This window comes from Macadamia integrifolia, chromosome 13 (assembly GCF_013358625.1).
Source record: "Macadamia integrifolia cultivar HAES 741 chromosome 13, SCU_Mint_v3, whole genome shotgun sequence".
NCBI classification, from domain to species: Eukaryota; Viridiplantae; Streptophyta; class Magnoliopsida; order Proteales; family Proteaceae; genus Macadamia; species Macadamia integrifolia.
Genome location: NC_056569.1, coordinates 580,454 through 601,727, shown reverse-complemented (window position 1 = coordinate 601,727; position 21,274 = coordinate 580,454). Strand labels below are relative to the sequence as shown.

General features: G+C 39.5%; 1 protein-coding gene across 1 annotated transcript; it reads right to left on the bottom strand.

Moving 5' to 3' along the window:
* Window positions 1-968: 968 nt before the first annotated feature.
* On the bottom strand, window positions 969-20,469 carry LOC122059742 (probable voltage-gated potassium channel subunit beta). Its single transcript, XM_042622765.1, has 4 exons — window positions 19,674-20,469; window positions 15,849-15,992; window positions 5,517-5,681; window positions 969-1,360 (listed from the first exon to the last, which is right to left on the bottom strand). Exons 1-4 carry the CDS (start codon window positions 20,235-20,237, stop codon window positions 1,247-1,249), a joined length of 987 nt encoding a protein of 328 aa, XP_042478699.1. The 5' UTR covers window positions 20,238-20,469; the 3' UTR covers window positions 969-1,246.
* Between the last annotated feature and the right edge of the window lie 805 nt (window positions 20,470-21,274).

The following is a 21,274-nucleotide window of genomic DNA, read 5'->3' as shown; positions in this document are numbered from 1 at the left end:
AATTGGTTGGCCTGTAATTTTGAAGAAGATAGTCATGAGTAAGACCCATCACCCATTTCAGGTATTGAAACCCATAACCGCCAAAAGCCCGATGAAAATATAATTATTGTCTGTTTATTGTTTATGTGCCAAACAAAAAATTGGGGAAAAAAGATTTCACGAATATGAAGGAAGCATGGGAAGTGACCTCTTGATTGGATTCTTGGATCACCACTGCACTGTCACCCCCATCAACAAAGTTGTAAATGCTCTCCCTTGTGGCCCTCTCTGATTATGCTGATGCCCAAGTTAGGAATTCCTAATTCACCATAGGCGAAAAGAAACTCGGTCAGGTGGCTCGTGACATCACCTCGCAAGAGGTTGATCTCAAGTTCGAGTTTTGTGGCATGCACCAATTTGCTTGGGGTCACACTCCCATGTAGGCATACAGCTATGCACCAATTTATCGGGCGAACAATCACTTGAGGAGAGGGGGAGCAGGATTTCCGTACCCTTGGATCACACCGCGAATGTAAATGCAAGGTCTAGGAAAACTTTGTCCTCTTTAAGTTATCACTGCATCAAGATTTATCTGCAAATAATTGAGATTGGAACTAGAAAAACGAAGAAGCGGAAATTATCATTCCCTTAAAACTCATCTGTTGTTAGTATCAATTGATTTGTATCTCAATATTTTGTTGGCCTAGGTAATGTCTGACTAGGCTTAAACAAGTTACCTAACCCACATCTCCAGTGGCCCATCTGGCTCTGTGTTGTTCATATTAGTCATACTGTCATAGATTAGTAGTCCATGGGCAGTCACATAAATGCAGAAGCTGGCACTCCACACCTTTTTCAAAGCATAAGCCAAGACAAAGCAGCCAGCCCAAAATAGTTGCATGCATGAATCTTGTTGGAACTTAGAACATGCATGCCTGCACGAACAATCTGAAGGGAAGTGCATGAGAAGAGGTGCTAGGGGAGAGGGATGAAAATGAAATCCTCTACACAATCAAAATCCAAATCAAACAGTGCAAACCCAATTCAACAGAGTACATTGAAAGAGAATCTAACCTTCACGTTTCTAGCATTAAATCATATCAATATGTTTTTTTCTTCACTTGAATTAACGAAAAAGTGGACAACCAATGATGGCCAACTGGACGATAAGGTTCTCCATACACAACAAAACCAGAACCACAAGTAACATAGAGCGGCAACGCAGGATGGCAAAAACATACTACACCACTGGCATCTTCTCCCGTATTTACCTGTATGACTCCTGACGCTTTGGCTTGCTATGGACAACCGCCTCAATCTTTTCCATCACTTCTGGAGTAAGCTTTGGAATGACATCAATGGCTTTCATGTTCTCTTGAATCTGCATTTAGAGGTGGCATTAACTTATCTCTCAGCAGAACACACAGCAAAGAAACAAAAGATGGTCCACCATGTCAACCAACCATAAAATTCAGTTGTGTTCACTCTGAGAAAGAAGCAGAATGTAGGAACTTATGCTACAAATACGATTCCGGGCAACAAGCATAGAAAAAAGTGAGCATGAAGTTGCCAAGCGACTCCATAAAACAGCAAATAGCATTAGTGTGGGCCATGTGGCATTGCAGACATCTTGCTCTGGTTTTATTTTCTTGTGCCAGGGATTCAGGCACTCCTCTGCCTTCTGCTTATTGATCTTTACCAATCAAAGAGAGAATAAGTCTTATGTTTTAACTGTTGAAGGAATATTAGCTGGCTTAGCTCGAGTTCTGAATTCTTAGTTTTGGAAGTTATTAACCATCTACAAGAGAACACAACCTAACTGAGCCTTACCCCAGTTGCCCACGTCAGACACATGGACCCCCTTTCCTCTTAACTAACTTTGGAAATGTAGGGATAATCATCTATTTGGAAGGCTACACTGTTGTTGTCATGTAACAAATACATAAATGCAAGCAGATCGATATTCACTTTAAACAATTGGTTACTCAATCCTAGCCCAATCATATTTTTAGTTTGTATTTCCATTGTTGTCAACTAAGAAGACGTCACTTTCAAAATTCAAATAATTACAAGGATGACCGCAAATTGATGAGGACATCACTCAAGGATTTAGGACTTACTAGAGGAGACACAAACATATGCAGCCACATGTCACTTCATTACGGTTAGATACAACAACAAACTCAGCCTTATCCCAAATTAATGGGTCGGCTACATGGATCCGTGCAAACAAAGTAGGTCAAACTGAGGTCAAACAAAATAGGGGAAATGAAGAAATGAAAGATGAGAAATGGAAGTGAGAGGAAAGAGGCACAGCCCAACAAGTCAAGAGAACCTCAACTAAATGGGTCCTTGCCTCCAATAGGCTCTATCCAAGGTCATACTTTGGACAAGACCTAGATTATGCTTGTCATTTCTCACAACCTCTCCTATGGTCATTTTAGGTATGCATCTAGCTCTTTTAGCTCCTTCAATCGGAATCAAATCACTCCCCCTTACTGGGGCGTCCTAAGGCATCTGTTGAACATGGTTATACCACCTCAGACGACTCTCTCAAAGCTAGTCACTGATAGGGACAATTCCCAAATCAGCTCTAACGTGATCATTCCTTACTTTATCCTTCCTAATTTTGCCGCACATCCATCTTAACATCCCCATCTCTGCTACACATAGCTTCTCTATATAAAACTTCTTAACTGCCCAACATTTTACACATAGCTTCTCTATATGGCACTTCTTAGTTACCCAACATTCCACCCCATACATTATAGTCAGTCGAACAACAATCCTATAGAATTTTCCTTTAAGCTTTAAAGGAACATGTCGGTCGCATCTTTCCACTTCATCAATCCCACACAATATCTATGTGAAATATCATCCTCTATGTCACCTTCTTGATTTATGGTTAACCACAGATATCTAAAATAGTCACTTTGCGGTATCTCTATCTCTCCTCAATATTCACCATGCCATTACGCATCATAGTGTGGCTAAAGTTACACATCATATACTACGTCTTTGATCTTCTAATCTTAAAGCCTTTTCTTTCCAAGGTTGATATCCATAGCTCTAACTTGGGGTTAATCCCTACTTTTGTCTCATCCACCAAAATGATATCAACGGCGAAGAACATACACCACGGGGCCTCATCTTGAATGCTTTTGGTTAATTCATTACGCCTAGATGACCAGCATTGCATAGTTCTTTTATTATTTCGTTGTACTTATATTTGGGGGTAGAATATCTTATTTTGTTGCTGTTGTTGTTGTTGTTGTTGTTATGTTGTAGTTATATGAGTAGTAATAATAGAAAATAACTGCTTAAAGATTTGATATGTAGTTATTTCAGGAAATAACTTTTTTTGTGTGTAATGCTATGAGGCCCTTTGTATCATAATAGGAAGATAATGAATGAAAGTTTCAGAACTTGGGAGATTCTCTTTTTCTACAGCATGAGTGAGACTGCAATTCTTGGAGTGATCCAAGATGGTGTGAAACCAAGGTTATCTTCTTCTTTCTTCTCTGTCTTCTTCTATCCACTCCACTCTTTCAAAATTCAAACTCTATACCTACAGCAAACCATTCCTGTTTGATCCCCCAGAATTCATTGTTGTTTCTTCCATCATATTCTCCCAACCTCCATTTTCATTCCTAAGAGCATCCCATTAGTTCTTTCAATTACAGCAGCCCATAAACCCCAATAAATCATACTTGTTTGGCTGCAATAAAACTGATTGTGATGAAAGATATCGTATCCTAAATTTCCCTTGACCCTCCTTACTCAGCCAAATCTCTAAGGAACCCAATTTCCCCTTCTTGCTTAGACTTGATTATTGCTAAATTTCTTACCGGTTCATGTATCACAATCAGCACTTATTCACAGCTTTCTAACAATTTCTGGAGTTAGGTAGTGATTCAGCACTTATTCAAAGCTTTCTAACCCATGGGACAGTAAAAGAAGGTACTGATCTATCATGTTTCTCTTATTAAAATTTCCTTTACATACTTAGCATGAAATTCTGCACATATGATTTGTTTATTTCTTTATTTATAGCTATCCTTATTAAGAATTTCTGCATATATGCTGAGATATAAGAGTTGGATCCTACCATTTTAGTTAGGATAATTTTCCAGGTTCCCCAAACCTGTCCTACACCACGAACGTAAACAACAAATGGAAAAATGTACACACACATAAAATCATGCAGGCTACTATTGAACCCAAAACTCAGATCTCTCCATTTCCTCAGAATCGCTCTTCGTTGTATGCAGACATTACCAAAAAAAACCTCCACATTTAACAAAAGAAAACAGCTGCTGAAAGAAATTACTTCTTGGCCCCAATGATCAATAACCCAAGAAGTAAAGATAATCTTCAACATTAGTATGAGGCCCCCTCCATCCCAAGAACCATAAAGAATTGGCATCAATATAACCACATCAAAATCAGGAGATAACTTCAAGCGCTAATAGCATCAATTACCTATTCTGCCTCCTCGCCTTTTTCAGCTGTTAAATGGTCAGCAATAGTAAGAGATATATCCAAACCAAAAACCCACTCTTGGTAGGGCCCTTTACCCAAAAATCCTAAAATTTGAGGACAATAGGATTTGAAAATATCTTATTACCAGATCCAATAAAATCCACATACTAATAATCTTTATGGGAGCTCCTGTGTTAACCCACATGACATCCCCTTGTCTAAATTAGTCTGGCAACACATTTCATATTGCATACTGATGATAGTGATGGTTCTTTCTTCCATGTGGCAGAGGATTATTGGGCTAAACTTGTCATGTGTAAAGTAGATGACTTGAGGGATACGTGGCCCCTTTTCTGGCATCCCAACTCAGCTGAAAGAGGTTTTTATTCCCAAGAGCCATTGTCTCCTGTTTTGTTATCACAGCAAAACAGCCCTCTAGAAAAGTAGGAATCAGAAGCTTCACTTATAAAATGGACTAGATAATATGATAAAAACACAGCAACAACAACGACAATAAAATGAACAAGCAGAAAGTTCTATCCAGTAACAAAGTTCAGTTATATGCATCGGCAACTAATAGCCCTTGGGCCCCTTCCAAGCTCTACATTCTAAAGTGGCTTCTGATATGTAGTTAACTTCATCAAACATGGAAATCACTTACCCTTCTTCAATTCTCAAGCACAATGGTGCTTTCATTAATAAAAAGGACAGCACACCATAGGAATTTTTCTGCTAATGACACCTTATCAATTATAAATGTCTAACTTGGCCATGATGAACACCTAACTTCAACCACTGTCTTTTTCAGATGATAAAGCCACATTAACCTCCACACTGTTTAGTATGGAGAAAAAAAATCCACATTACAATTTTTTTAAGACCCTGATCACAAAATCAAATATAATGTAAACAAAAGAAACAAACGCATTAAAGTCCATACTCAAAAATTTTCATCTCAATGCAAGAAGCAAAAGAGAAGGGGTACAACAAACAAATGCATGCATGTCATACGATCACAGTAAGCCCAAGAAACTAATACAGCAGGTGAAACTTACTTGATACTCCTTTGTAGCACCAGTAATAACAGAGGAGACATGAGGATTTGCTGCACACCAAGCAATTGCAAGTTGCGCTAAAGGCGCACCCAGCTCATCCGCAATGGGTTTCAATCCATTAACCTTTCTCAGCACATCGTCAACCAGTGACCTACTGGCAAGATTCTACAAAGAAAATAATTGCAGTTTACTATTGAGAGATTTCTTTGACACCAAAAACTTAAAAAACACATTCATCCTTGCTGACAATGTACTCTTCTATGCCACAAATAGTAGCCTCTATAAAACAAAAGAGGCATGCTATGTAAAACCATCAAAAAGCAAATGTTATCAAATGGAACATGAAGATCAAGAAGCTTGTTTGATCTGATAAGCTAGCACACGACTGGTAATATCCATTTTTAAACAAGGAAATTGAATAGGGTTACAACCAAGGATCTAAGTATCAGTTTTAGGTATAGTACTGGAGGGGTGGTTTTAAGAGACGAATCGTATCGTATCGGAGAGACGCAAGATATGCACCGAAATGGTCAAGAAATGCATGGATGTGCTTACAATAAGATAAATCTTCACAGACTGAGCCCAAAGTAGGTAATTCAAACTTCCTTTGAGCTTGATAGAGGTAATTTGGACATTCACATTGTCTGAAGAAGATGTAGTAGCGGCAGGGGTAGTAGTTTTGGTCTCAGCCATGTTGAACAAAAAAAGCAAAAGAGATAAGGTCGTGTATCCCATTGATAAATTTGTTTCCTTGTCTCATCTTCCAACGACTATCCATCGTCTTGCATTTTCTCTTTCTACTCATACCATTCTCAAATCTCATGTTGATGCTTTGCGTATCCCTGGATAGAAAACTGCCATTTGTAGAAATGGATGCTCTCTTGAACCATGCCACCTAGAGCCTGGTAGATTTATCTCCTGGTAAGAACTTGGTGAAGTGTCGTTGGGTTTACACTATTAAGTATCATTCTGATGGTTCTGCTAAGCGGTTGAAAGCCCGTCTGTTTGCCAAGGGGTATACTCAGACATATGGGGTTGATTATTTTGAAACATTCTCTCTTGTTGCTAGGCTGAACTCTATTCGCCTCCTTATTTCTCTTGTTGTTAACTATGATTGGCCATTGTTTTAATTGGACATCAAGAACTCATTTTTATATGGTGATTTGCAGGAATAAGTGTATATGAAGCAACCTCCTGGTTATGTTACTCAGGGGGAGAATATAGGTCAAGTGTGCCGTTTACACAAGACTATCTATGGACTTAAACAGTCCCCTCGGGAATGGTTTGACAAATTTAGTACTATTGTGGTAACTTATGGGTTTTTCCAATGTTATTCTGATCACTCTGTCTTTGTTCGTCGCAGAGGTAATAAATTAGTTGTCTTAGTGGTTTATGTGGATAATATTATCCTCACTGGTAATGATGAGGTAGCGATTTCTGAAGTTAAGAACTACTTACAACAGCAGTTTCAGACCAAAGACTTAGGTCAGCTTCACTATTTTCTCGGGATTGAAGTGGTTAGATGCAATAAGTGGATCAATTTATCTCAAAGGAAGTATGTGTTGGACCTTTTATCTGATACTGGTATGCTTGCATCCAAGCCTGTAGATATCCCTATGGATCCTCACCAAAAGTTTGGTGTTAGTGATAGTGAACTTCTCCAGGATGTGCATCAATGCAAGAGTTTAGTTCGCAAGTTGATATATCTCACGGTCACAAGACTTGACATTTCTTATGTTGTTGGAGTCCTTAGTCAGTTCATGCAGTCTTTGTAGAAAGCACATTGGGATGCGGCTATTCGTGTTCTCCGGTACACTCCTGGTAAAGGGCTGATCTATCGCCCTAATCGGCATATGGATCTGGTTGGCAATTCCGATGCTGATCGTAGGTCCACTACATGTTATTGTACCTTTGTTGGAGATAATCTGGTTGCATGGTGAAGTAAGAAGCAAACTACCATTGCCCGGTTTAATGCTGAAGCAAAATACAGAGCTATGGCTCACACCACCACTGAGTTGATGTGGTTACAATCGTTACTTTTGGAGTTGGTTTTCCCATAAATAAACCTATGAAGATATACTGTGACAACCAAGCAACTGTGTATATTGCTAGTAACCCTATCTTCCACGAGAGAACCAAACACATTGAAGTGGATTACCACTTTGTTCGTGATGTCGTTCTGAAGAAGTTAGTCAAGACTCCTTTTGTTCCTTCCTCAGATCAGTTGGCAAACATGTTTACTAAGTCTCTATTTGCTCCTAATTTTCGCAGTGGTTGTACCAAACTAAGCATGGGTGATGTATATGCTCCAGCTTGAGGGAGAGTGTTGAGTTTTAGGAGTAAGGGTATTTTAGTCCTATCGTGTTCTATTATGTATTAGGGCTGATCAGCGCAGGGTACAGGGGTATTCATGTCCCTGCCTAAATATTGGAACTTATATATATCAAAGGGAGTATGATGCAGTTGCACAATGGACATAGGAAAAAAAAAATCTTTTGATTTGATTCTCTTTGGATTTAGAAACAATTTCTTTTAGTATTAGTTAGCTTCTAATTTTATATTAGTTTCCATTTTAAATTAGTTACCATTTTGATACTTTGAGTTTTCTTTTATAAGCCATGTAATTCACTAGTAAGAGACAGAATTGAAGTTTTTGAAGAATTAACACTTGGTTGAAGAATTTTTGGGTGTGGAACCATGACTGCCGACTCCTTTTTCCTCCCTCTCTGAAATCTTCGTATCTCTTCTATTCCTCTTCTCCCTCCCCATCGATCTGCTATTATTGCTATTTCTCTTTTCTTTTTCTGTTTTCGTTAACCGATACTACTACTCTGTTTTCTGGGTGTTACTTGCAGCCACAGTTTTCTTCCATCAATCTGTCCTGATACACTTCAGATCAGTTTGAGGTTTTAAGGGCTCATCCCTCTAATGGAAACGACTTACTCTACATGGATGCGAGTGAAGATTTGATCTTTGCTGGAAGTTCTAACCAGAACTTCACATCTGATTCTGTCTTTGCGTTAGACCTGAGTTGCAGAAGTTTTACTCTCTTTGGTTTCTGTTTGAACACCCATCGGTTGGAGACTGTAGATCTTGGAATAACCGAACCCTGCCATGAGTTTCAGCCCGATTGAAGGCCCCATTGATGAGTTCTCTTGTCTGGTTCAAAGGTTATTTCCGCTGATTTCTGGTTCTCACAAGGAGAAGAAGCTTGAAGAATCGGGGACTGCTGTTTAGGGCATTTAACCCCTGGTTTGACCTTATTGCCCTTCACGTCCTCATTATTCTTCTTAGTCCTAAATTACCCTTTTACTAGAATATTGTAGCCTAGGCCTTTACTTCCATCTAATTACAAGTCTGCCACTCCCTTCTAAAGTTCTATTTATCTACAAAACTGCCACCTTCATTGGAAACTTCAGCTTAATTACAATTCTACCATTTAGTTGAAGCTTTATTTCAATACAATTGTTATTGGGTGTTGTCTTTGTTTTATTGAGTGTTCAAGTGGGCCCTAAGCGATCCGATTTCAGCCCTTGGGATTCGGATCCGCATCAAGTGGTATCAGAGCAAAATTTCCTGCACTTCCCTAACCATGACAGGTAACGTTACCAATGCTGAGTTAAACAAATTGTATCGCGAGTTAGCCGATAACCAACAGAATACTGATGCTAGGCTTGAGAGGACTGAAGCCAAGTTTGATAAGTTTATGGAAGAGATGATTGCCTTTATAAAGAGGTCTGACAAGCAAGCTGAAGAAGGATCCTCTACATTACCTCCTCAGCTCAACACTTTACGGATCGAAGACACACCTCAAAGGCAACAACTTGATCCAGTTCTTCCCCAGGATGTTACCCGGCAATTTTCTGACAGAGATTATGGCATCAAAGTTGAGGTTCCCGAGTTCAGTGGTGAAAAGGGACCTGAGGAATTTCTTGACTGGCTTACCAAAGTGGAGAGAATTTTTGCGTATAAGTCTCTTCCAGATGTGAAGAAGTGTGAACTCATTATCACCAAGTTTATTGGGTATACATGTTCATGGTGGGATGATGTACTACATGCAAGGTTTGTCAGAAGACTTGGACCCGTTACTAATTGGGAGGTCATGAAGCAAATCCTGACTGAAAAATTTGTTCATCTTAATTATGAAAAGGTAATGTTCCATAAATTACTTAACTTGCAACAAGGGAACAAAGATTTGGATTCCTACACCCTCGAATTCCACAAACTGTCTTCAAGGTGTCGACTTCAAGAAATAGACCAACAACGAGTGATGCGATATATCAATGGGTTAAGTACTGAGATTCGACTTGAGTTGGCTAACACTGATTTCAGGTCTGTTGATGTCGCAACGGCTTATGCCAAGACAGCTGAAGAGAAGTCCATTTATTGGAAGGGTATGCTCAAGACTTCTTCAGTTCATAGACCTCCACCACGTACGGAGGAAAAAAAGCCTGAAGCTCGCAAATTTGAAGAGAAAAGGTCAGAGTTCAACAAGGATAGTGTTGGGGTGAAGAATATCATATGCCATAGTTGAGGCGAGAAGCGTCACTATTCCAACAAGTGTCCCAACAGGACTCGTTCTGTGAACGTAGCTGAGAAGCAGCCGACAGAGAAGAGTGAAGATGAATCTCATTTATATCCTTATCCCCTCGAGGACGATGATATTGTCAATGATGAAGATGAGGATGTAGAAGCTCATTCAGCTAGCCTTTCATCCTTTTCGAATGAACTAGTTGATAAGGCTCCTGTCTTCAGACAGAAGGGTACTCTCCTACACGGCTCCGACCATACTGATGTTCATGCAATTGTTGATACTGGGGCAGAAGCAAACTTTATATTTGCTGACTTTGTTCGAGCACATAACCTTCCACAGAAGCAGCTTTTCAAGAAGATTCACTTGCGAGGTTTTGGACCCACAGCTCGAGAAGAGGCCACTGCAGTTGTTCGAGTACACTTACAGTTTGGGCCGATACAGTACCATGTCACCTGTTTGGTCACCCCATTGGCACACTACGAAATTCTTCTAGGGCGACCTTGGCAGCGATATGCAGGCATTCTCTATGATGGTGCACGGAACACCATCAAAGTGAAGTAAGGAGGTCGTATGTACTTAACGAGGTCATACGCATTATCCGACATGCCACGTCGTCGACTGACTCCTGCTCCAGTGACACATCAATCTACTTTCCCTCCTCTTGGTGTTATGTTCCCATCTCCTGCTTCGAGATACGTGCCACCTCATCAGCGAGCAACTTGCAAGGGTATCTTGGGAGCACGACCTAACTCGACGGAGTCGAGTTCTTTTAAGACCGGGAGAGCTGATGCAGTTGCACGATGGACATAGGAAAAAAAAAATCTTTTGATTTGATTCTCTTTGGATTTAGAAACAATTTCTTTTTGTATTAGTTAGCTTCTAATTTTATATTAGTTTCCATTTTAAATTAGTTACCATTTTGATACTTTGAGTTTTCTTTTATAAGCCATGTAATTCACTAGTAAGAGACAGAATTGAAGTTTTTGAAGAATTAACACTTGGTTGAAGAATTTTTGGGTGTGGAACCATGACTGCTGACTCCTTTTTCCTCCCTCTCTGAAATCTTCGTATCTCTTCTATTCCTCTTCTCCCTCCCCATCGATCTGCTATTATTGCTATTTCTCTTTTCTTTTTCTGTTTTCGTTAACCGATACTACTACTCTGTTTTCTGGGTGTTACTTGCAGCCACAGTTTTCTTCCATCAATCTGTCCTGATACACTTCAGATCAGTTTGAGGTTTTAAGGGCTCATCCCTCTAATGGAAACGACTTACTCTACATAGATGCGAGTGAAGATTTGATCTTTGCTGGAAGTTCTAACCAGAACTTCACATCTGATTCTGTCTTTGTGTTAGACCTGAGTTGCAGAAGTTTTACTTTTTCTTTGGTTTCTGTTTGAACACCCATCGGTTGGAGACTGTAGATCTTGGAATAATCGAACCCTTCCATGAGTTTCAGCCCGATTGAAGGCCCCATTGATGAGTTCTCTTGTCTGGTTCGAAGGTTATTTCTGCTGATTTCTGGTTCTCACAAGGAGAAGAAGCTTGAAGAATTGTGGACTGCTGTTTAGGGCATTTAACCCCTGGTTTGACCTTATTGCCCTTCACGTCCTCATTATTCTTCTTAGTCCTAAATTACCCTTTTACTAGCATATTGTAGCCTAGGCCTTTAGTTCCATCTAATTACAAGTCTGCCACTCCCTTCTAAAGTTCTATTTATTTACAAAACTGCCACCTTCATTGGAAACTTCAGCTTAATTACAATTCTGCCATTTAGTTGAAGCTTTATTTCAATACAATTGTTATTGGGTGTTGCCTTTGTTTTATTGAGTGCTTAAGTGGGCCCTAAGCGATCCGATTTCAGCCCTTGGGATTCGGATCCGCATCAGAGTACCTACGACAGATCATCCTGGTCAGAGCCATAGGTTAGCTCCCCTCTTTTGGGACTGATTTGTGCTCTCGCCTCTCTCCTCTCTTCTGTCTTCTTCTTTTCTTCTTCTCTTTTCCTTCTTTTCTTACTTTGATTGCAGGATTCTGGAATTGTAACAAAAGGGATGACGCAGATGACAACCCAATTGACACCAACCACTTCCTTGACAAAGATCCAATTAGAGCATGGATAGCGGACATTTATATGGTGTTAGTGATGGCTCAGTTAAGTAACAACCGGCAAACAACCGTACTTAATCCATGTGACCTAGTTATAGAGAACATCATTAAACAAATGGATGAAAATGAAACTTAATCATTATTATATATACACAAGCACAAGACCCAATTAGCAGTAGCTCTGATGATGGTGATACTAGGAGGGCAATATCTGGTGCTCAGTATGGAGGAAGCCAACAAGGTAGTGATATTATGATGATGATGATGATGGTTGTGGTGATGGTGATTCTAGTGGTCGTGGGGCTTCACAGTTTTATGTTAGGTTGCAGTTCACATGTGGGGCAGGACACACAAATGCAACCAAAGATGAGGATCATACTGCTCAACCAAAGCCATAGGCTTACACTCTGAAGGGTAAGCGCAGTCTCGATTCACATAACAATGATGTGCTTATGTGGGGCATGGGGTCATTGAGCATGAGTTCAAATCACGTTGGTGCTTCATCAGGCCATGGACAATATGCCTCTTCAAGCTATGGACATGGGGCTTCTTCGGGGTACGAAAGTGATGGAAACAGTCAAGCATAACCACAACTCAATATTGTACCGACATTATCCAGTCCAGAGCAGTACAAACGATTCTACTATGAGTAGGAGACGCATTATGATCACTACTTCAATTGGGGTCAATATGGTGCATATGTTCAGTCTGTGCACAACATCATCCAAATTATGGGTGTCAACCGGTCGGTCCGGCTCGGTTTCAGTCCGGGTTGAGTCGGTTTCAGTGTGGGAAGACTGAAACTGAAACCGAACCAACAAGGAAATTCCGGTTTCGGTTTGGTTTCGGTTTGGTTTCGGTTTCAATGCGGTTTGGTTTTAGTTTGTCTTCGATTTCTTAAATTAGTTTGTAACTGAGTTGGTTTTGGTTTTTTATCCAATTTGGATTCAAATTTCCATACAAATGTATACAAAACTATGCAAATTTTGATTTTTTTTATGAATTTTGGAGTGTTTCGGTTTCTAACTGGTTTGGTTTCAGTTTCGGTCCAGGTTTTGAGCCGGTTTCGGTTTGGTTTCGGGTTCATCCGGTTTTTGGTGAGGTTCGGTTTGGTTTTGGGGTTGCAATACTCCAAACCGAGCCAAACCAGTAAGGCTTCGGTTTGGTTTGGTCTGTGCTGCTATCGGTTGGGTCCGGCCGGTTTTACCGGTTCGGTTTAGGGTTTGACACCCCTAATCCAGATTAAACCTATGCCTGAAAACACTTCACATAAACTCCGCCCAAAACTCTTTATGGTATTAAGCTAGTAGTATATGTAATAAACCTCATCCTAACCATTTCAGCTGAATGCACCTGTCTCTTGATATTTTGCTCTCCCTTTTAGTGTTTATACATGAATACATGTTATATATTGCTTATATATAGCATTTTCGTGTATCTTTAGCGTATCTTGTGTCTCACCAATATGATGTCTCCTAAAATCACACCTCTGATACGATACTTAATACCAATACTTACCTTAGGCGTATCAAGTGTATCTTAACAATATCGGACCGTATCAAACTCTATCGGCAGTATCAGTCAAAACATTTTTTTTTTTTTTCAAAAATAAGTATCATATCAATCCAAACCAATACCGATATGAATGGCCGAAATTATACGATACTTACCGATGCTTAAAACCCTGGTTATAGCTTGGGTCTACAGGGAGTTCATGTTATATATATATATGGCATTTCCCTTTGAACACTACCAGAGTACTAATCAACATAGTTGTCACGGCGTCAAATCAATCCAAGGCGGTGGAGGGGTGGCTAAATGATTTGGCGATGAATCTCCCGTTATGGCGTTGCCATGGCGGTCAAATCGCCCATATGTCATTTTTTATTTTCCCTATTTTCTAAAGTTATTTAGTATGCTATTTTTTTATTTCCCCTATTTTCTAAAGTTATTTAGCATGCTACAAGCCTACAATATATGCCCTATAACATATAAAACCAAAATTAAGCAACATCAAATCATCAAAAATCAACATAGCCCTGCCAAAATCACCCTGCATTTTACAAAATATCGACCACCTAGTGAATCAGGCGTACCTAGCGTCCATGGCGGTGCCATAGCGGCGCCTATCAGCCAATGGCAACTGCCATTTGTGAGTCACGTAAATCGTAGCACTGCCATGAACTTCATTTTCAGCCAAGACGCCAAATCGCCGCCTTGGCGACGCCATGACAACTATGCTAATCAATGCCACATCTTTGGTGCTGAGAATCAGAACCATATACTGATCATGGTTAAATGCTTGGAATGGTTTTTATATGAATAATCCAGCAGCCATAAGTACAAACTAAATAGTTGAAATTATAAAGTGAACATACAAACTTTGAGCAAAATAAGGATCTTTATAATTTTCCATCATTTCATCATTGCTTTACATCCATAATGCAATCACCAAAAATCAAGAGAAACTTTACTTCTGAGCATTTTATCATTTGAGATCTGGTTTTTTGCAGGGGGAAAAAAAAAACTATAACCTACCCCTCCTCCTCTTGTAAGTCAATAAGGTTCTTTATAATTTTCCATCATTATCTATAATGCAAGCACCAAAAATCAAGAGAAACTTCACTTCTGAGCATTTTAACATTTGAGATCTGGTTTTTTGCAGGGGAAAAAAAAAATTATAAACTACCCCTCCTCCTCTTGTAAACCTGTAAGGTGCTGATGCAATCCCTAGAGTACAGATTGTGGTAATTCCAGAGGTCTCAAATGCTTTCCAGATACCACAGAACCTCTGGTCTCAAATGCTTTCCAGAAATCAGAATCTCTGGCACTGATTCATTGGAGACAGTTAAGTATTAACACAAAATTTCTCAAGTTCGAACCCCATGCCATACTCATATAATCACATTCAAAATACTTCTACCCGAAATATTTTCATTACCCATCAGAAAGAATATTTTTTCCACTTAAGGCACCAGCTGTTTCATCTGGTAAAGACTCTGGCCTGTTGCTACCAGGTCCTAAAATCAAATCCAGCCTCCAACTTGACCTATTATGTGCCTCCCCTCTCGCTCACTCTTGTAGTGCGGAATATCATGCCTCCCTCAACTCTGTGCTGCAGCGATTGTAGAGTAGATCAATTTCATTAGCCCCCCCCTCCAAAAAAAAATTCTCACATATATCTCGATTTCAGTTGGTTTCTTTCACATTATTCATATTATTTCACCTCATCTGAATTTCTTCCTGTATTTAACTTCCGTTGTTTCAGCTAATCAAGTTACAAGCACATGTTTTCAGTATTAAAGGTTTATGCTAGCTGCCAGCCTGCAGAACTCTCTTCACTAATCCCCAACCCCCCCCCCCGCGTTTTCTTTTTTTTGGATAGGAGTCTTCCATTAATCCAAGTTTGGGACAGAAGTCCAAAAAGCACAAGAAGAAAAAGCTATCAATTATAAGGAAAATCTTCTTATCAATCAAAAACAAATTTTATTAAGAAGATAATACCAGTGTGATATTACAAAGAAGAAATGAAACTCTTGAAGCATCATCTTGTCGTTATTTCACAATGACATGAAAAGGAAACACATCTACGACAAATGATATCTAAAGATAGTAATTAATACAGGGTTTAAAAGCAAAACTCAAGTTAATTCAAAAGCAAATCAATAACCAAGCAGTAAAGTGCTGATACCTTGTAATTATCCAAGGCAAACCGACTGTCTGGTGGTATTACTCCTTTGTTATATTTTCCAGTGAGCACTCCTGATGATAGGGGACTCCATGTGGTGAGACCTAGACCATAGTTGGTGTAAAGAGGTAGGTACTCAGATTCAACCTATATCAATTAAAAAATAAAAAATCTTCCGGTCATATCTAATTTAAATAAGTACAAAGCAACATTTAATCTGATGCAACTTACAGTAAAATAATGTTGGCATGATCATAGTTGAGACTTGAGAATACAAATGGAGGTGAAAGCATCCCAAAAGCCAAGGTCTTCACATGAAGGCAAAATTGGCTCAAAATTAACAGGCAGAATTTTTTTTTTTTTTTTTTTTTTGGGTGGTGTTTAGGGTGGGATGATAATATATCATTAACAAGAGGAAAAAGAGTATTTGACAAAAATAAAAACTTTTTTGATAGGTAAGTTAGGTGATGGGGAGAGGGTGGACCTCAACGCAATAGTAAGGTTGCTCCATTGTGACCTAGTGATCGCAGGTTTAAGTCAGGAAACTGCCTCTCCGTGAAGCAGGGGTAAGATTGCGTACATTATGACCCTCCCAAACCCCGTAGTGGCAGGAGCCTCGTGCACTAGGTACGTTCCTTTTATTAAGTTAGGGGATGGGGGAGTATGAATGCAGGAGTCGATCAAAGTAGCCCAACATGTAATGATCCACAGATTTTTCACACTGACAAGAATTCAGTTAGAAACAATGAATAAATAGTTTACAAACAAACAATAATAACGCAAGTGTAAGCCACAGATGGAAAGTTTACACATATTAATAGAAGGATTGAGGCAGCGGAAAATATTGGAGATAAAATTCTGATAGAATGTATAATGGCTATGTTCACATATATGCAATTTTCAAATTCTTCTGTTTTCACTTCATTGCTTGTGTGGCTGAGGCCTAGTATAGAGGGGTCGAAATAACAGCTGATCATTTGAAATATAATTGCTGTTATTTTACCAGTGGATAAAACAATACAAGCCACTGAAGCTTGGAGAGACCAAATATCCTATGCGGAACTCATTAATATAAAACAGCCTCAACATGCAGAATTTCATAAATAGATACAGCATTAAATAGCAGATCTCAGATGCTTCGTCGATCACATATAAATGGCATAAACACCAAATGAAAAATAGATAATAAAAAGAATCAAGAAAGTCATTCAAACTAAGAGAGATGATAAATTCTTACTTTTTTTCTATTTTTTTGGGAGAGGGTAGGGTTAATCTTTATGTGATTCAGCATAGTCAACACAGGTGTAGTTACTCTCCCCAAAAGTCATGTCATGATAAAAAGATAACCCACGGTTCCCACCACAATTTCGTTGTACACTTGCTCTATAGAAGCCAACAATATCTAGAAGCAATCAGAACACTTGTAGCTAAATCTTACCTTTAGCCAAAGCTCTCACAAAGTATGTATGACTCATGTAAAATTGTATAGGAAGCATCAGATAAGGAATTTAGCAGTATCAAAGCACACATCCTTGGAGACATATAGGTTTGATGAAAAGGATAATCACTATGAAATGCTATCACATTGAAGAACTAGAAGGCCTTACCACCAACAAGAGAACAAATTACTGAACTAAAAGCAAGTTCTAAGCACATTAAAAATGGCAAGCTAGGTAAGGAAACCTTCCAACAGACCACCAAGTCCTGCTTATCTCCAACCCTAGAGCAAACTATTGTTACTATACACATGAATACGACAACTCAACCTTCGAGGCCATACTTGATACAAAGCCTAAGCTATATATGTCTTGCCTCACTTCTCCTACAGTCATATTAGGTCTTCCTCTAGCTCTTTTAGCTCCTTCAATCTGAATCAAATCACTCCTCCGTACTGGAGCATCCAAAGGCCTCTGTTGAACATGGTCATGCCACCTCAAAAGACTTTCTTGTAGCTTATCATGTATCGGAGCTACTTTCAAATTAGCTCCAATATGATCATTCCTTACTTTATCCTTCCTAGTTTTGTCACACATCTATCTCAACATTCTCATCTTAGCTACACTAAATTTACCTATTCGATGTTTCTTATTGCCTAACATTCCGCACCATACATGATAGCCAATCATATAATTGTCTATAGAACTTTAAAGGAATACATCGATCACACAACACTCTGGGCGCACTTCTCCACTCCAACCATCCTATTTTAGCAAACCATGCACATTAATAAAAAACAAATAAGGATCTATAGATCTTGTTTGACCTTTGACCCAATAAAATTTCATTATTCCATTAAAAAATTAAAGATCAACAACAACAAACTCAGCTTTATCCCAACTTATTGGGGTCGCCTACATGGATCCATACACAACAAAATAGAAAAAGTCCAAACAGAAGAAGGGCAAAGGAAGAGATGGAAAGATGAGAGTAGGAAAATAAGAATAAGAGGAAAGAAGCACAGCCCAACAAGTTGGGAAATTCTTAGCTAAATGGAGTCGGCTACATGGATCCTGCCCTCCAATAGGCTCTATCTGAGGTCATACTTGGGACAAGGCCGAGATTATGCATGTCATTCCTCACCACTTCTCCTATGGTCATTTAGGCCTGCCCCTAGCCCTTTTGGATCCTTCTATATGGATCATATCACTGCTCCTTACAGGGGCGTAAGGCGGAAATTCCAAAGACATTGGTTGTGCATGTAATAGAAGGAAATTCCAAAGACATTGGTTGTGCTTTAACATCTTTCTAATCTCACTGGAACACTAGTACTTCGGTTACCTAATATAAGATTGAAGAACTCTTTGTCCACATCTTAGGTATTTAACTAGGTGCCAATACCACTATAAAAATATTCTCCATCCACGGGAGCTAAGCAGCCATTTAGTTTTTCTGCAGGCAGCCTTCCCAATCTATATTTCCTTCTCGTAGAGATTTCACAACCCTTACTATTGATGTGTGTACTTTAATGCCCTGATGCCTCATAGTCTCGACCCCCAGCTCTAGCTTTAATAAGATTTGATTGCCTTTGACTTTGACTAAGACCAACTTTCTGACTCTCCAGCCAACCATCATAGAGGATAGAACTGCTAATACCCTTCGTTCCGGATGATAGAAAAGCACAAAATTATATCGAGAAACAGAGCACCCTAGTACATACTACATGCTACCAAACATCAGTTCTGGTAGGTGTCGTTTTACCGCCTTAACATTCATCAGGAGGAAGTTAAACCGTCTGCATTATCAGTACCTCTACTCTATAATAGCTGGCCATTGACATTGCTTGCAGCTTTGGTCGTCCAAAGCTATTACAAATTACCAACAGCTCCAACATTGTTACAATCCCATATCAGCCATATGGGGGTGCTAATCACACACTGGTTTCACAAGAGAATTGATGTGGGTTGATATGGTTTATGACGTTGAGTTCTTCCAGGTCCATATCAAATGTCTCATTGAAAATTGGTCATAAAATGAGGTTTCAAGATATAGATCATTTCACAAATTACCAACAGCTCCAACATCCCATTGAAAAATTGGTCACGAAATGAGGTTCCAAGATATAGATCATTTCATCAACTAGCATGAAGAGGAGACAAACCCGTATATGCTCTACTGTTTCAACCGCATGCAACTCAAAAGCCTAAGACAAAATCGATAAAAATCCACTCTAAATATGTTAAAAATGCATTGAGTTTGACAAATCTACAATAGGAAACGGGCCAATGGGTAAGCTGAGGATAGATAGCTCAAGAAATTTTGGAAAGAAACACACTAGTATCCCTTTTTCTTCAGTGTGAAAAAGGATTGTTTTCTGAGCGATTCACTCACCTTGTGACGAGACAGGAGATTATACTCCGGCTGCTCGACAATAGGGCCGATAAGATCCAACCTTTCAGCAACCGACCAGGCCTCAGTGATCTGCTGCGCCGACCACTCACTAGTCCCCCAATAGAAAGCCCACCCATGATCAATCACATAATTCATGGCCCTCACAGTCTCTTCGATGGGCGTCGTAGTATCAGGCCGGTGGCAGTAAATGAGATCCACATACTCCATGTCAAGCCGCTTCAAAGAAGCCTTGGTACCCTCAATGATGTGCTTTCGAGACAAACCCTTGTCGTTAGGGCCAGGACCGCCCCAGAAGATCTTGGTAGACACAACGATATCGGATCGCTTCCATCCAAGCTCTCGAATGGCCTGACCCATGATCTCCTCAGCACGACCATTGGCGTAGACTTCGGCGTTATCGAAGAAATTGACGCCATGATCACGGCTACACTGGAGGAGCGATTTGGCTTCCTTCACATCGAGTTGGTTCCCGAAACTCACCCAGGTTCCGTAAGAGAGCTGACTCACTCTCAAGCCAGAACGTCCTAGGTTATTGTACTGCATCTTCGCCTCTCTGCAATGGAGTCTGGAGTTGAGTTGCAGAGACAGAGAGAGAGAGTGAAGTCTAAAATGGCTGGCTGGAGAGCTGACAGATGAAGAAAGCACAGCCAGAGGCAAAAGGAATATGCTTGAAGAGAATAGTATGTTATATTTATATGTACTATGTGGTCGTCTAATGCGAGTCGGGGCCAGGTGGGTTTCCGGTGTGGTTATTGTCAAGGCAATACAAGTGGAGCTGTCCAAGAATAAAAAAACAGAAGTAAAGAAGAAAGAAAAGAGAATTCAAAAAAGCTTTCCACCACCGGGGCGGGAAGATTCACTGCATCAGTCCATCACTATAGAGTTTTAGTATTTTTCCCAAAATATCCCTTCAGTATCCTCGCATGCATCACCGGTTAAGATGTTCACTTTCACCTTAAAAAGGAAAATTCAATCCTCAGTTTTATATATTTTTAGGAGTTTTCCGTTAACTCGTTTTTATTCCATCATGGATCGAGTGGTGAATGAAAATTCATTCATTGTGCCCATTGGGACTTCAAACCATAGGTGGGGAGAGAGAGGATCCAATCGTTCAACCACCAGGAAAACTTTATCCTTTTATTTATAATCATTTCATAAAAAGATTGTTACACTACCTATGTATAGATTCTTCTATACTATTCTCACATTCCCTAAAAGATATCAGAGCCCACATGATGAATCCACCCTAGGCTTTAAATGAAAAAGCATCCAAAAAATAAAAATAAGAAATGTGATACACATGTCACTAAAGGTACAAGCAAAATAAATCACATTTTTTTAATAAATAAATAAAATAATGATTGAGCTTCTAGTTCTGTGGCACGAAAGTAGAAAGCTGGGTCTAACGTAAGTCCCCCTTGCCAGCCTTGTCTGTCCAGTGGGTTATTATCTAGTCCCAACGTTTGACTAACTCTCTTTCCGAAAAATGGCAGATTTTGAAGTTTTCTTTTTTTCTTTTTTTCTTTTTTCCATTGAAAACCAATCCATAAATCATTTTAAAAGAAAAGTTGCGACATCAT

Bases quoted from the DNA above. Each gene is read 5' to 3' on its own strand.
- LOC122059742 (XM_042622765.1), bottom strand. From the start codon at position 20,237: ATGCAGTACAATAACCTAGGACGTTCTGGCTTGAGAGTGAGTCAGCTC. The intron at 15,993-19,673 runs GTGAGTGAATCG...TAATTGATATAG, and splicing joins ATCTCCTGTCTCGTCACAAG to GTTGAATCTGAGTACCTACC. The intron at 1,361-5,516 runs GTAAGTTTCACC...CTCTAAATGCAG, and splicing joins GTGCTACAAAGGAGTATCAA to ATTCAAGAGAACATGAAAGC.